General features: G+C 40.6%; 2 protein-coding genes across 7 annotated transcripts in view; both read left to right on the top strand.

Moving 5' to 3' along the window:
- myo9aa (myosin IXAa) overlaps positions 1–1,737 on the top strand; it is a 109,917-nt gene extending 108,180 nt beyond the window's left edge. For 5 of the 6 annotated variants that reach the window (XM_080428160.1, XM_080428161.1, XM_080428162.1 and 2 more), the window contains one exon: positions 16–1,737. In XM_080428160.1, the coding sequence (XP_080284286.1) occupies positions 16–497 (482 nt within the window). In that variant the 3' untranslated portion in view covers positions 498–1,737. The remainder of the gene's footprint in view (positions 1–15) is intronic. The other variant, XM_080428163.1, reaches the window with a different exon arrangement.
- Positions 1,738–5,007: 3,270 nt separating this feature from the next.
- On the top strand, positions 5,008–15,128 carry LOC308085126 (secretory carrier-associated membrane protein 2-like). The gene is made up of 9 exons (XM_080428210.1): positions 5,008–5,182; positions 6,492–6,566; positions 6,695–6,772; positions 8,197–8,323; positions 8,814–8,942; positions 9,343–9,502; positions 10,494–10,595; positions 11,173–11,290; positions 12,927–15,128. The coding sequence occupies exons 1-9, from the start codon at positions 5,126–5,128 to the stop codon at positions 13,071–13,073; spliced, it is 993 nt and encodes a 330-aa protein (XP_080284336.1). The 5' UTR covers positions 5,008–5,125; the 3' UTR covers positions 13,074–15,128.
- Positions 15,129–17,048: the final 1,920 nt, after the last annotated feature.

Genomic DNA, 17,048 nt, shown 5'->3' with positions numbered 1-17,048 from the left:
GAATTCCCCCTGCAGAGAGAGGCCCCACTCTGGCTGCTGCCTGGCCCAAGAGCCCGCGACGACGTCGTCCTCTCCGACGGCAGCCAGATTCCCTGGACTCCGTTGACTCCTGCTCCACCATCTCCTCCTTCTCCTCCTCGTCCCATTTCCACCCCTCTTCCTCTTCCTCCTCTGCCACCACTCGCCGCTTCCGCTTCCGTTCCAAGTCTCCCTCATCGGGCTCCGGTTCCGCCCAAGCCCAGGCACTACACCTGTCCCAGTCCCCTCGCTACGACAGCCAAGACTATAGCCCTACGTCAGAGCAGGAAGGGCCGTATGAGGAAGGGCCCCAGTTTACTAGCCGAGGAACCTTCAACCCGCAGAAGGGCAAACAGAAACTGAAGGGGTCAAAGCATTCGGCCTCAAGGCAACCCAGTGAAGGTGGCGGCCACAGCAGGGATGCATCAGATTTACCGCAGCAGTTGGTTTTGTACGGCAGCAATGAATTCATGGTATGAAGTTAGCCGGCAACACCGAAGCACTCCCTGTCCAACTCCCTGGCAGATGGCCATGTTCTCCCCAGGAGGTACAGCACAGCTGCCAATCTCCTCTCCTCAGAGTACTCCTGCTTAGCCTTTCTATGTCTACAGGAAATTGTCCCCAAGTGCCATGTACAGTGTTTTGACTTCAAAGACAGGAGAGGGGGTTTGGCAGAGAGACGAGTCTGAAACCAGTGGAAGAGAGCTCACTCCTTGTGGCCTTAGGCTTTAATTTATACTTCATCGTACGACAAGAAATGATGTTGATGCGTCAAAACTTTTTTCTTTTCATTTGAAACATATTTTTGTCATGCGACGTAAGTGGAAGTTGAGTCTTAAAAGCCACCCATGCTCTCACAGTTCCTGTGCAACTCAAGAGCCAATGAGGATCCTATTGAGCAGCAGACGCACAGAGAAAAGGGAACGCTGGAGACCACTCGGCATCAGGAAATGTTCCGGAGCTGAAAGCTGAAGTCGTGTGCTAAAGTGAATATCGTGATACAGAGTCATTGATGATGCCGTCTCTGTGAACTTATGAAGAGCTCACAATCATTAGCTGCTTTAAAAGTTTACAGTTCAATAACAATCAATTTAAGCAGTGGTTGCTCTATTATTACAGATTTACCCCCCCCTCACCCCCCAGCCTATTTAATAAATTTTAATTTCAAAGTATAATTCTATATAACGATATTATACAGGTATAAATACTGTACAAAGCCGGAACACCAGTAACTGCTGGGTAGTTAAAAGTAAAATATTTATCTTTTGCTTGAGTATCTAGGAAAGATATGTATGGAATTGGGCAATGGCTGAGTTTGCTGTGTGTGTGTGTGTGTGTGCGTGTGTGTGTGTGTGTGTGTGTGTGTGCGCGCACGTGAGTGTGCGTGCATGCGTGCGTGCGTGTGTGTGTGAGAGAGAAAAACCACTTCATGTGTTTTAAGTTTGTGCTGCTTTTTTTCCCCTCCTATGAGGGAAATATTGCCATCAAAGGGACCAAGCTAGCTGGTGTGTATTCCAGCCAAGGAGATCCCAGCTCTGTAAATGTTGGATGTGTATAAAATCACTGCATTCACTGCTTAACAGCCATACAACAATTGCAATGTACAGGACAATATACAGTATGTACAGTATAGTGAACAAATATGCCATTCTTTCCTTGAAACTTGTTACCCCACTCGTCTTTCAGTGTTTGCTCAATAGCAACCAACAAGAAATTGAACTTGCCTTTTGTCTTTTTTGAATATTCATTAGTTATCGGGTGTCATTCACAGTGTTGTTGTAGTTTATTTCCTTTTCTTTATTTACCCAGGGTAGTAGCCGAGCACAAACTGTGCTCATTTTCAGCAACGCCCTAGTTTATAGTGAAATAGTTATCCCTTTGTCATTTCAACAGTGGCATGGGGATAAGGTTTAGGCTACTTCAGTGGCTCTGATATAGAAACTAGTCAAGATTACATATTCTGAAGTAAAGAACATGAGAATGTCAAAGTTAGCAAATGCCCATTAACATCCATTCAAGATTATTTCATCATAGTAGGAATTATCAGTGCAGTATACTGATCTAGGCTTAATATGAATATTTATTATCTCAAGGCTTTCATTGACCAGGTATAGGCCCCTACACACACAGCCGCACCTCACCAACCATGATGTGATGAAGATATGTTTGTTGCATAATGAATACCATGCAATGCATCATTTCAAATGATTGTGCATCTCTGTATCCCTCTGTTTTCTCATTCATCCGTTTTATTTCATCTAACATATTTTGAGAATTGAACTGACACGGGCAAGGCTGCCAGACAGAGTAACATTGACTGCCGATCTTGTATTGTTTCTACTACTATGTAGTATGTTTAGCTTCTTGTTGTTGTTTACAACATTATTCTTCTAAAAGAAAATCCGATTTCCATTTTAAATGCTAACAGTATAGGTGGGCACCACTGTGTTAAATTAAAATATTTGGAAAATGTTTTAAGTAAATTATAGCCTACATGATTAGAACATGCTTAAACATTCGACAATTATGGTCTAATATTTCTACAATTGCTACAAAACCTGTATATCCAGTAATTTTGGGTCATAAACAAAAAGTTGAAGGATAACATTAAGTATGATAATGATGTACCATACATGTTCACATCATGTATACTTTACATTACTTAAGACCATTTTTCAAATATTACATTTTCTAACATTTTTGACAAAATAGCATAGTAACAATTGTAACACAATTTTACAGATGTCCTGTATCCTTGAATTGAATGATATAACTGATGAAAATAGACATTCATAAACACAATTTACACTACAAGGAAATCATTCTTGATCAGGTCATAATAACTGCTGTGGCTGCAGCCATGGATTAACCACTTAGCCATATTTTAAAAATAGTGAAAATACTTTGTATTTGCTTTTGGGAGTGATGTTTTATGCCTGACATGTATGACATGCACAAAATGGGGACTCCTCCAGGGTTTAAAGTGGTTTAAAACCACAAAACATTACACTTTGTACAATTATTAAGTAGGGAATGTTTAAATGGGATTTAAGTGGTCACGAGAAGCCCCGCCATTGAAACAATTAGACCTTTATTTCTATAAATAAAGCTAATTGTTTATAAATGACTTGAGACACAACCCCGCCCCCCCAATGACGCAGACGCAGTGCACCGAGCGTCCACCTATTCAGCCACGCATGCGCATACAGAAGCAACAACGTTGCCAGATTTTGTGAGAGAAATGAGCAACCAGGTCTATGAAAACAAGCCCAAAAAGGAGAGTCGGATATTTGAAAATAGCCAATCTACAAGCTTACAACGCGTCGCATGAGCTTGAAGATCTGCTATTTAAAAAGATAGATCTTGGAAACATTTTGAATTGTATATTTATATATATTTTTAAACATTTTAACAACACAGATGACAGATCATGATCTGATACAGGGGTCACAAAATACTTTTAATGAGGGGCCGAGGGGTGTCCGTGGACAAACAACAAATACACGTAATTTAGGGGTCCTTGCCAGCCATGAAGATGTTTGGGACCCACTGGTTAGGTTTAAACACCATTAGGAAGCAAGCAAGGCCAATATAAGCAACTACACTTAACTTAAGGAACAACTTACAAGCCCCGGCCGCAACTAACCAATATTTACAAGCGACTTTACAGAAAACAAGCCCACAAGTAGCTTATAATAAGCAGATATGGCAACACTGAGTTGCAGCTCTTGTCAACAAAGATGGTTAATTTAGGAAGATGGACTATTCAGAGGCGAAATGGTACATAAATCCTACCAATGGTCTACTAAAAGGGCGTCGGCGTCTGAAGGCAAATCTCGTGCACGTCCAATGTTTACTGTTGCTAGATCCCGCGAGATTGTTGCTGGGACAGAGAAAGATTGATAATAAAGTTGTTTTTCTCCTGATTTGTCTCTCTGAAAAAAAGCTATTTTAGTATTACAATCTTGGGAATATTGTGTGGCTTGTGACAATCAGGTCCAATAATTTAGTTCAGTGACCATGGAGCTAAAGAATGGTTCAGAAGCTGTGTTCACGTTCTAACTCATCCATTGGAAATAATACTTCAACCTGCTTCCCAGCTTCCGGTCTCCCAAAAAGGCGGCCGCCCACTTCACGCAGATACGCGAAGTAAACCGGAGACGCCGGTGAGTGTCAGTCTTGCTATTCCAGTCTTGGTGGTTGTCACACACATAGACATATAAAGGTAGACGCCTCATTGGGCTCTGAAGCGTCTGTATCTCGGGCGCGCTTCCTGCTCCCGCAGGGCTGCCGTGTGCGTCACAGACGCGGAAGTTCGGTAGGCCAATCAGAGGCAGGTGGGGGCGGGTCATTTTGTAACCCAGCTTTTAACCCTTTAAGAGGCAGCAGCTGTGCGCAGCATCTAGTTAGTTGGAACTTGGCAAACTCCACACTCTATTTGTGAAATTCAAATAAGAGACATGGTCCTTTTTCATATCAAGGTCCATTATTTATTCAGCATTTGAGTCACGGACCACCGTTTGATAAGCTTTAGCCTCTCACACCCAAAACTTAGAATGTTATCATTCGATTAGATGTTGTCAAAATAACAATTATTTACGTTCTCTAAGTGTGTACTTGTTTAGTAAGTAATGTAGATGGTTAACAATTTGACTCTTCTTGACAGTGTGAAATGTTATACTCAAGATTTAAAGATCTATATAAGGGTCCATTTGGTTATCAACTCTCCATCATTTAGCTGGGTACCACCTGGAACCCCCTCAAGGACCACTGGTGGTTCCCGGACCACTGGTTGAGAACCATTGCACTGACAAGTCCCGGAAAAGACGCACTGTGATTGGCCAGTAGTCAACGCGCTGTGAGCGCTGTGATTGGCCAGTAGTCACTTTGAGTGGCAGGTGCAGCCGTGCAGGGCGGAAGAGCCGTGTGTATTGCGATACAAGTCGCCCCAATGAACTGCAGAGGCCAATGAGGTATCTAGGTTTCTAATATCTATGGTCACACAGCACCACAGTATCAGCAGCCAGGCAGCGACGCGAGGGGAGGCAAGATCAACACACAGGACTCAGGATTTGTTTATCTCAATTAAACCTCCACTATCTGCAAAATGTCTGAATATGACAGCAACCCCTTCGTAGATCCTGTTGATGTCAACCCGTTTCAGGTGAGTTCGTCGTTGTACGCTTCTATTGAAAGCATTGTTTTCGATGTAGTAAAAAAAAAAGAGAGAAAAAAAACGCTGTAAAAGATAGCCTATTCTGCAACCAAAACCTGTTAGGTTGGTTGCTGGGTTTGGCCTTAGCATTTCCTGTAATCGACGCTGTGGTGATAGTGATGGACAGGTATATCCATCCAATTATATTTCTTTTAGACCCAATAGAATGACACGTTGACTTTGTGGAAGACGTACCTGCTCAGGTATAGCTGTAGGCCCCATGGGGACTGGAAGTTCATAATATAATCACCAAATGTTTACTGTTTGTATGTTTAATGAATGAACAACTTGTATGCACCTCATACATGACTTGCTCTATAATAATGTTGCTAAATGGCAGATATGATAGCCTTGTTTTTTTGTTTGTTATTAATTTTTATTTATCATATCAGCAATACAATTATGCCAGTACACTAATCATGAATAACAACGAAACAAAAACAAGATACAAATACATACACAACTTAAAAACGACACAAAGGCTCAAAAAAGAAAATAATAAACAAACCCACCCACCCCTCCCAGGACCAACGAAGTCACGAAAAGCAAGGGCCAAACATATGATAGCCATGTTTGTTTATTTACATCTAACAATCTAACAAAACACCATACTGTATAACCAACAGCTCTGTTGCGACCTAGATGGGTGATAATGCCTTTTGTGTTGCAAAATAATGCCTTCTGAACAAATGGCTGTTGGGCTGCAGAAAGGGTGCAGCTGCACAATGCATACTTTATTTTAACATTTTGCCTTAGGAAGAGTAGTCTTTGTTTGCTGGAAAACAAGTTATTAAACCACCCTGCCCTGAGCCATAAAAGTGCTAAAACAAAGGCACACTAACCTGTTTCCAGCTTGTCTCCTTCTGTCACACCCCCTCCCCGAACTTGTATTTTTTTAATTCCTTTGTACATATGTTTTACTTTCTATACCAGTAACCTGTAAGCTGATAGTATGACGTTCTGTATAGTGGTGTGTATATCTGTCTGTCTCTTACATGTCGTCATGATTTGTGTGCGTGGGGATCTCATTTTAAACAAGCTTATAGGGCTTTATGAGCCTTCCAGTTTAGTAGACCTTGTATTGTGAATTTGTACTTCCATGTACTGATGTTCTCATGTCTTACTAAATAAAGTACATGGACACCTCTTGGACATTGCTTGTTGGGCTCTTTAACCAAGTAAAGGGTTGAAGGGAAAGGCCGCCCCAACCTCAATACTGAATAATACTGAATTAAGTGTGCTTGTGTTCCATTTTCAGGATGCCTCAGTCACACAAGCCACCAAAGGGATTGAAAACGTGGGAGAATTCAACCCTTTTTCCGCAGGTGAAATGGTGAGCTGCCACACTTTACCGCTTTCAAATTTTTGATGATTTGATACAGCATTGCTTACCACTTCACAATACATGTTGCATAACAAATATTTGTATTATAATGTGACTTGTATGAAATATGTCCTCAGGGACTCCACAGCGACACTACAATCCCTATCTCTCAACCGGCTGTATTACAGGCGTCTATGGAGCCTAGCATGGTGCAAGTGAGTCTCATACACACACAAATATGTATGATGAAAATGTGAGGTGTGAGTTTATACATGTTGGTCAACACAGCGCTCACAATACCTTTGCAGTGGGTCAAACACTTTATGTAGAAAATGAATCATTGAAACATTGTATTTTTGTCATTCAGGCTAAATTAATATTGTGATATGTTTTTATTTGCTAGCATTGTGTGGGACAATGCAAAATTATGGACAAATAACAATGAAGCAAAAGTATTCCTTATTGTTTTAGTATTAAGTATTAAAAGATTCACTAGACCTTGGCTAGTGGCAAATAAATATGGCTTTGATAAACAGTTTGACAGTGGTATTTTGAGAGCTAACATGAAATTATTTGAAATCTTATTTCTATAAGCCAAGGCCCCACAACACCCTCTCAACCTGTAGTGTCAGTTACTCTTAAGCCAACATTGACGCTGTATTATGGTCCTTGAAATATCCCCAAACCTTAATTGATTCATTGTCCGCTCCAGAGGTAATGTATGGGTGTGACTGTAACATAAGTGGAGGAATATAAGGAATATAATACATATCCGATTTTCCGTATAATCAAACCTAATGAATGCATATTACATTTTAATACATTTATAATCGGGTCCAACTTCTGTTTAGTCAGTTTTTTAGTGAGAACGTAACGTTAGCCATTGAACTAATGGACTTAATGCAAGCCCATTTCACGTAAATGCTGCCGAGTATATAAAAACAAATTGTGGGTACTGCATGTTTTTTGTCATCTTGTGAATCATACACATTTTAATGTTAAAATGGGCAGGGAGAAGATGTGTTATTATAATAGGATGAAGTTTAAGGACCAGTCGAACTAATTTGTTTTCTGAGGTCTGTAGCCATTTCTGAGGATCATGGGGGTACTGGAGTACCAGGATGTGCCGACATAGTCAAAATGACATTGAACCAATGCCCCTGGCAGTATTACAAGAGCACTTCTATCCTTCACTTTGAAAGGAGCCAGCTTATGTGGTTCGGGCATCTATTATGGATACCTCCTGAGCGTCTCCATAGGGAGGTCTTCGGGGCAGATCTCACTGGGAGGAGGTCCCTGGGCAGGCCAAGGACTAGATGTGGGGGGATTATATCTCCATGCTGGCCTTGGAGCGCCTAGGGATCGCCCAGGATGAAGTGGCTAATGTTGCCCGGGAACAGGAAGTCTGGAGCTCTCTGCAGGAACTGTTGCCCCCACGACCCCACATGATCCACCACTTGTTCTCTGCCCCCAGATAAGACCTCAACCGCTGTAAAGCTGCACTAGATGTGTGTAACAGTGCACATACTGTGTACAGTATGCTCCACTTGGTATTGCAGTGTCACTGTTTTGAGGAAGATCAATCCCCATCTTGGCTCAAGGTTGCTCTTCTGACCAGTTATCTGCCATTCTCCACCAGGCAACTGCGGCTGCCGCCCAGCTCACCCTCCTCAAACAACAGGAGGAGCTGGAGAAGAAAGCTGCTGAGCTAGAGAGGAAGGAGCAGGAACTCAAGAACATGGCCTCACGGCCGGGACTACCCGGTGGTGAGATTCCAAAAATCTGCAAATTTTATATTTTTAACTTCCACTTAATTGCATGTATTCTTCATTAGGACTGGGTGATATGACTTCAAATCAATATCCCGATTATTTCAAACGTTTGACTTGATTACGATTAAGTCTCGATACGATTGTGAGCTTGTAGATTGTCAATTTTCGCTATTTTTGTACGCCACCATTTTACAGCAAAGCAATATAAAGGGTTAAGTGGTTAATCAGTAATCTGGATTTTTTTCGTGTTGATTCGTTGATAAGAAAAAGATACCTGCTTCTCGATTATTCGATTAACCTACATGAGCAAGATTAAGTCGGTTATTGGTTCTAGATATCGGTTTTGATATATTTTCGGTTAATTGCCTTGCCCTAGTCTTCAATGTTTATGTCACATCGATGTTATTCAGTCAGTGGCCTTGTAAACCACAAGAATTGGCTGACTAATCTGCTGATTTATTTGTGAAACCCTTTTCTGCTACAGCCCGAGAAAACAACTGGCCGCCACTACCAAAGTTCTTCCCTGTGAACCCCTGCTTCTATCAGGACTTTGATGAGGACATTCCTGAGGAGTATCGTAAGATCTGCAGGAGAATGTACTACCTCTGGATGTGTACGTATTTCATATAATATTTACCAAAAAAATGAATTCAACCCATCAAATTATTTTCTGCCGAATTTGTATTTTTTGGGTGAACATAGACAATTCTGTTTTCTGTAAAGTTTTTCAGGAAAACCCTTAGGATTTAGAAATTAGAAGGTGTTTTTAGACTTTTAGACTTTAGACTTTTAGACGTTTTTAGACACTGTCGTATGGGATCCCCGCTGTTGTCTGCCAACCATGTGTGTTTGAATTTAGCCCTTGAGCTGTAGATGGAGCAGATCTTATCCAAATGGATAATTCTTAGTTTAAAAATACTCTTATGTACCGGTAGTTGTAATTAGCAAAAAACGAAACAAAAACACTTCCAATCTATATTCCAAATAACCATTTGTTTCCTGTGTCTCCACAGTCCACTGCTGCACCCTCTTCCTGAACGTTCTGGCTTGCCTGTCTTACTTCACTGCAGACTCTCAATATGGTGTTGATTTTGGCCTGGCCATCCTCTGGTTCATCCTCTTCACCCCTGTGTCATTCGTCTGTTGGTACAGGCCTGTCTATAAGGCCTTCAGGTCAGTCACACTTTGTTAAGCATTGGTTGTGTAGCACACAGTAAAATCTGGAGTACGGCCGCCTCTCGCCTTCGCTGTTTGGTCATTTTTGAACCACGGAGCGTTTACGATATTGGTGCGCTTCGTTTGAAAAGTTAAGAACATGCATTTGAACTCTGGTGCAGACCAAACAACCGAACAATGATTCAGGACTCGGTCCGCTTCCAAGCGAACCACATGTGTGAAGGTTATCAGACTTAATATAGGACCTAATATAGATAGCAAACCAAAATACAATGTATTGTGGGTTGATTCATGAACATAGGCTTAAGCAATATATTGACTGTCAAATGCAAGGATAACTAGCAGTTTTATCCCCGAAGGGGTATGTTTGCTTTCACTTTTCACCATTGTCAGCATGGGGGTTGGGGACAAGCAGCCTATTTTAGGTTGTTGTGTGAATATTCATGAATGTGAATATGTGTTCTGGTGGGACTATAATTTATTAAGGGGATATAGTTTCCATAGGGGAAACACTATACTGATCTTTTTGCAGTTTAATTCATGTAACATTAAATGCATTCCTCACTCGTCTTTTTTGTAATAACTATATGGAGAACATATCATAGGCAGTTTTTTTGTTTTAGTTGAAGATGAGAATTACAATTCTCATGTGAATTGAGCCCAACCCTATCAAAATGTCATTTTTACATTTGCTGTGGAGTTTTTTTTCATCACCTTTTTGAGAGGGAGCTCTTCAGAAACAGAAAGCACGGAGAAGTAGACCAGATTAGCACAAAAAAATCTACAGTGGTGCTTTTTAATGTTTTCCAAATCATGATACAATTATTAGAATGCAACACTATAAGATCTCCATTATGTTCTACACCTCATGATTGCAGGACGTGTTAGCAGCAGTTTATTTGTTTTCTGTACAGAATTAAGGTCTCTCACTGTAAACATGGTCATACTGTGTAAGTGACATCCCTTTCTGTTTTCTTTTCCTCCTCAGGTCTGACAGCTCCTTCAGTTTCTTTTTCTTTTTCTTTGTTTTTTTCTTCCAAGTAGCAGTGTACATAATCCAGACTGTGGGGATTCCCAAGTGGGGCAACAGGTCAGTGAGACAACCGAGACGTATCTCTTGCAGAAATGGGCCAAAAGCCTGAATGTCTTGTTAATGCATGTGACTGAGTTAAAGTGGGTAGCTAGCTATTTAAGAAATGTTGGACATTTTGCTTTGAGTTTATGTGGGTATACATGGGTTTTCGTGGGTTTCTCTATTCATATACCTGTATGTCTCTGTCTGCACCCTGTCCTGTATCTCTTTTCTTGCCATCTCTTTGACAGATTCCAACCGCCCTAGTTTGATGCTGTGCTTTTTGTCTGGGGGGCTACTTTGTAAGTGTGTGGAACCTTTGTCTCTCTCTCTCTCTCTCCATCTCTATCTCTTCGGGTTCTATCTCTATTTCATTAAGTTGGCTTTTCCATCCTCCAGACCCTCATTCAACTTTTCAAACTTCATGCTTATTTGGCTAGAGTGTGTGCTCCACATTGAAGTTGAAATGTCTTTGTGCCAGTCAGCTTCTTCAATGCCATAGAAAAGCTTGTTGAATACTATGTTGATGTGAAATGAACATTGGAAAGGGTGAAATGTGACATTGTCATTCAGATTACGTCTGTGTTGTTTACAGTGGATGGATTGCAGCCATTTCCATGATCCGTTCAAACCTGGCCGTGGCCGTAGTTATGATGGTAGTGGCTGGTTTCTTCACTGTCAATGCTGTCTTGGGTGTGATCCTACTGAAGATGGTAAGGAATTATAAAGTTTCTCATCCTATATTGCATTTGCGAATGGCGCGCATGTGTGGCTGTTTCTGTGTCTGTGTGGTTCATACGGGTCCTCATGCTCTCTCTCTCTCTCAACACAACGCCTGTGCCTGTCTAAGCGGAGCCACGGGAGGGAGAGAGAGAGAGGGAGGGAGAGAAAGAAAGACGGGGAGAGAGAGAATGCAGCGTTTGCATGTTGCAGTTTGCTTTCGCGTTCGGTTTGTGTCTCGAAACAAACACTGCTGTTGCTTTCGCTTTTGGTTTGCGTGTCGAAACGTCTACAGCCTACTACACAAGAGCCTCGTGCCAGCGACTAGACAGAAGGGACGCGTAGCGACCCGCACCTCTAGTACTATACATTGCAGTCGAGTGTTTTACATTTTGGCCAGTCTAGATCAGTGCTCCACATCTTTATGGTGGGTAGAGATGTATCGATACCAGTTTTTCCTTCCCGATACCGACCATATTGGTACAAATGGATTCCATATCGGTAAAAAAAAAAATCTCTTATAGTGGTCCTTGAAATTAAATAATTTGAGAACCACGGATCTAGGAATGAATCAATATTCCATTAATAATTGTGCAGCTACGAGTTGGTAACCTAATAAGTAAATAGAATAAAACAGTAAGAGTATAAAATAGTCGTGCAACATCAACTGAAACATTCTGCCATACTGCCATGCTTACCGGTCCGATACCAGCATTTTAAGCAGTATCGGCAGCTTTTCCCGATACTGGTGTCGGAACAACGATTCTAACCAATTGAACACCCTGATGAGAAAGGATGATGCAGAGCCATATCATGCCTGTGCCCTAGTCTCAGGCCATAGCCCTACACGATTCTTGTTAAAGTTTGCGGCGAATAGGGGTTCGTGAAACTCCTCACTGTTAGGTGAAAAGAAGCGGCCCTAACTAGTGGCATGAAAATCACGCCGAACCCCTAATCTGTTAGTAGTCTCGGGCTCCCTTGCAGACCTCTAGTTTATATCTTATTACATTAAATTCACACCTGAGACATTCACAAAATACAATAAAATGGGTGAGCCGAGGTATGATTGACAGTCTCATAATTATTAAGCGACTTGTGCTTCTCCGAAAGCTCCACTGCTTCGAGCGGATCAAAGCTATTTGCAGAGCTCACAAGCAGAGAGGAGAAGTACAAACAATCAATGCTTGTTTGTAAACGATTTATACATTTTATGTAAGAAATAGCCCTGTAGTTTCTCATTCTTGATTAATTTCACACCTACAACTGCTAGTTTAAAATAAACATTATGAATATTTGCTACTTCCATACAGTAGTTTGTTTCTGTGGCGTCAAGTGTATAAGCCTAGTCCATGCCCAATTCAGAGAACAGCTTGGCTGGCGCTCTGTCTCACCACACAGCGGCAGGGGTAAAGTTTTTTAAACTTTGACGATTAGCTTTTTGCTGGCTCTGCATCTCCATTGACAGTGCATTGAACCTCGCCGCTTTCTCAAAGTGCTGCAGTGAAATACAGCTGATGGTGTGAATTCTGTGTAATTGTATTATAAATTGCCTTTTACAATAAACGTAAAAGGCTGTCCTGTGAATCGTTGGCAATTTTGGTCAACACTCCCAATTCCTCTTTAATCCAGGTCCACTCTAAATACCGGAGGACTGGAGCCAGCTTCACCAAGGCCCAGCAAGAGTTCAGCACGGGTGTCCTAACGAACGGAGCCTTTCAGTCAGCTGCAACTAGCGCTGCCTCCGCTGCTGCCCAGGGAGCCTTCCGGAACCCGTAAATCTAGGCTGTCTAAAGTCGTAGATTTATATACCACTCCTGCCATGTTCCAATACTCTTTAGTAGCTTTTCTTTTAGATCTGGAGTTTACTTATTTATTGAGGTGAGAAAAAGGAGCCATTTATGATCAAGTAAAGATTTCTGCTTCTCAATTCTGTGATTTGTACTTTTCAGATCCCAGTGAAAAAAGTAGTTAAATTCAAATGGGTGTTCATAGAGATGGCAAGCTATTTAATGCTTGCATTTGACCACTCAAACCAATGCTGTAAGATAATTTAAAATGAATAAGAACTAGGCTACCCATAAGCTGCATGTCTGAAAAGGAATGGTGTTGGTGAAAGCATGTTTCGCCAACTCCTGTCATTCTTGTTTGTCTACTGATGCAAGGAAACTCATACAAAGTATTAGGACTGTGAGCTCTCACTCTCTCTGTAAAGACGATGTACATCATCAAAACAAACTGAGGCCTCACATATAAAAGGACAGAGAATGCACACAAATCTGTAGACACATTTTGGTATTATATGAAAGGCAAACTGTGTACTGTGTGTGCTGAGGTACATCCTCTGCACCACGTGTGCCCAATGCTCATACTGGCTGTGGGGTATGGCAGCACTATAAGAAAAATGTATAGAAGCAACATTTCAATTAATAGCAACACACTGCCTCCATGTCAAACACTGAAAAGGAAGTAGTCAATGCAATACATGACAATGCATTGGTCCCCCAGTAAAGTAGGTGGCTGTGAACATGGAAGTAGCGTACTTCAGTATGACTTAAATATACTTTTATATGTATGAGGAACACCAAATTAGATATCGTTGCTGTCAGGTGGAAACCGACAGCAACTTTTCAGGATTCAAATTAGAAAATAGCTGATCTACAAGCTCAAAATGTGTCGCATCGCGGCGGTTATTTTTGCTACTTTTGTGTGACGAAGTAGGGCATTAAATTAACGAAAAACGAAAAAGTTAAAATATGGAGATAAGAGGTTTCTGCCCGATATTTTAGCAACGATATGTAGGCTAATGCAAACATAGCCTTTACAATGTTTGTATGTTCCTTTCTTTTCACTCTTTTCTAGGCCTATATTTATTGGCTTACAGAAGACTGAAAACCTGCCCAATCAGAATAGAGTTTTAGGTTTGCTCGTTATATGTCGTTACTTTCACATGGTTGGAAGGCAATAGCAGACTACCTTTTGATGGTGAGGTCAACCCTTTAAACCTTTATTACTGTCACCATCAATTTTAACCATTCGGCAAGTTGTCTTTTATTTATAATGACAGATTTCTCCAAACAATATTCTCTTTTGGTTCTTTTTTTTTTCTTTTTCCTTTTTTTTTTTTTTTTTTACATGCTGCAGTAAATAATGAACCCCTATTATAACGTGTACTAATATTTATGTTACTGTTTTGGCACCCACTACACTGTAACACTGGTTTATCAGTTGTTCATCCATACACGCACACTTTTTGTCACTGTTGTCATTTGGAACTCGGTCCAAGAACCTGTTTTATGGGAACACATGTTACAGGGCGTGGACAGAAAATAGTGAATATCACAGTGAATATCACAAAGATCAATACACTTCAGTTACAAATGATGTTACACTACTGATATACTGATATGAAGAATTACATGTCTGAATGTATTGCTCACTGCAAAAATCAACAGATGGAAGCTTTTTGCCCCAAGTGTATTATACTGTATATGATTAGATGATTATTGATGAAGGGTGAAGGGATGAAGGTTTTTCTTAACTATTTTTTTTTTTTTACTGTTTAACCATTATACTGGAATAGATGAAGACATCCATCTGAAGATGGTAAAATGAAGAAATGTTGATTGAAATGAAACGTTTTGGCAATGTGTCTAGTAACGTTACTGTATTGTTTTTGATTATTATAATATGGAGCTTTCTTATGATAGAGGATAGGGTAACTGTACATGTACGTAATGCTGCTGTAGATTTAACTTTTGTAAAGAGGGATTAAGTTATGACGGGGTTAGAAATTGTAAATATTCACAAATAAAAGTGATGTGAGCAAATGAAGGAGCTGAAAGGACTTGATAAAAATGTATTCTTATACTGTAAGGTCTGCGGTGTAGACAAAGGTGATAACAAGGACATTTTAAAATGTATCGATGAACATGATGTTGCAGTGACTGTCTTAGGAACTAGAAGCAGCTGCTTTTAAATGTAGCATAATATTTTAGTCATCAGTACACTATTGAATTAAATATTTTCCTTACTAATCTACCAATCTGGATCAATATTGTGTGTGAGAGAGAGGTGGGGTCCTTGTTGCAAACTTGGACCAAGAGAAAGTTCTACAAAACAAAATGCCTGCAACACTCACAACAACTCACAACAGATTAAACGCAAGTCTCAAGGTGCACGGCTCAACAGTATCATGAAATTGAGAAAACAGCCAGCACACAATAAATGTCCTTTTCACATCACCACGGACCGAGCAACTTGGACCAACCTTGATCCAACTTCTCACAAATCAAAAGCACATAATGCACATTTATGTTTTGAACATTTGTGTGTGGAGCTTCCCTTTGACAAGAATGTGCTTGTATGTTTGTTTTTAGTTATTGTACCTTTAATAATCACTACAACCATAATCTTGAACAGCTCAATTATATGGAATCGGATCACTGCCAATACTCCTAACTTCAAATAAAGGTTTCAGAACCTTGAAAACCTTTTTTGCAAGACTGAAAACTCGTTTCGAATCTCTGAAAAAAGTGTTGAATCTCTGAAAAAAGTGTTGAATCTCTGAAAAAAGTGTTGATAGGCCGAAAAAAAATTTCAAAACTCTGAACAAATATTTTACAGTGTTTCGCCAACACATTTTCAGAGTTTCAAATTTGTCACAAACACACTTTCAGAATATGCATTTTGGCACTGTTCTCCCTGGGTATTATTTTGTTTTACATGTGTGAAACCTTGTAAACTCCTGACTTAAAATTTAGGGTTCAAAAGGCTTGAAAATAATTTCAAGACTGAGAACTGGTTTTGAATCTTTGAAAAAAGTGTTGATAGGCTGAAAGTGTTTCTCAAATCCTTGCAAACACATTTTACAGTGTTTCGTCAACACCTTTTCAGAGTTTCAAATTGGTCACAAACACACTTTCAGAATATGCATTTTGGCACTGTTCTCCTTGGGTATTATTTTGTTTTCCATGTTAGAAACCTTTTAAATGGGAATCGTTTTTGAAACTAGCAACTTTATTGTTGAAAGACTGAAAAAAAAAATCAATGGTTAAACTTTATTTTGAAACTGTGATTTAGCGTCACACACACAGCAGCACATTCTCCTCAAATCTCTGAACACACACACACGCGCGCGCGCACGCACACACAGCAGCAGCGGCGGCAGAGGCATGCCATAAGTGTTGAAACTCTGAAACTGCTACTCGAAACCTCGCAGGGAGGCGGGGGGGAGCGGAGGCGGGACCAGAGGCGGGGCCGTTTGAAGTCCATTCCATTCGCTCCAAATGACACACTTCAGTTTTATTCATGGTTTACACAGGAAATAATGAACTGATTACAATAATGTAAATTCTCTCAAATCAGTAACAGGTAGGTGATACATATGCCCATCAAATATGGTTTTATTGAAAGGCAATCCAGGTACCAACATTCGGGGAATATCTGACGGCTTGGAGCGCCTCAGTGCGGCTGCAGAGTTCATCTTGGAATTTGTCATTACAATTTTACTGTAATCCACATTCCTAAACCCCCCCACTCCTACACCCCCCCCCCAAAGGGACCCCCCCCGAACCCCCCCCCCCCCCCTGGCCCAAGGGGTCACTCATAATAATTCTATATCAGCATATTTTGTGCATTCAAACAGAACAGTTGAGATTTCATTTGGCCAGATCTCTGGCAATTGTACTTGAATTCTTATAATTTTAATGTTTATATGGTCTTTCAAGTTTATATTTTCATTTGGTATCAGTC

This window comes from Gymnoscopelus braueri, assembly GCF_963280865.1.
Source record: "Gymnoscopelus braueri genome assembly, chromosome: 1".
Taxonomy (NCBI): domain Eukaryota; kingdom Metazoa; phylum Chordata; class Actinopteri; order Myctophiformes; family Myctophidae; genus Gymnoscopelus; species Gymnoscopelus braueri.
The sequence above is the reverse complement of the archived record's forward strand: the minus strand, read 5'-3'. Positions and strand labels throughout refer to the sequence as shown.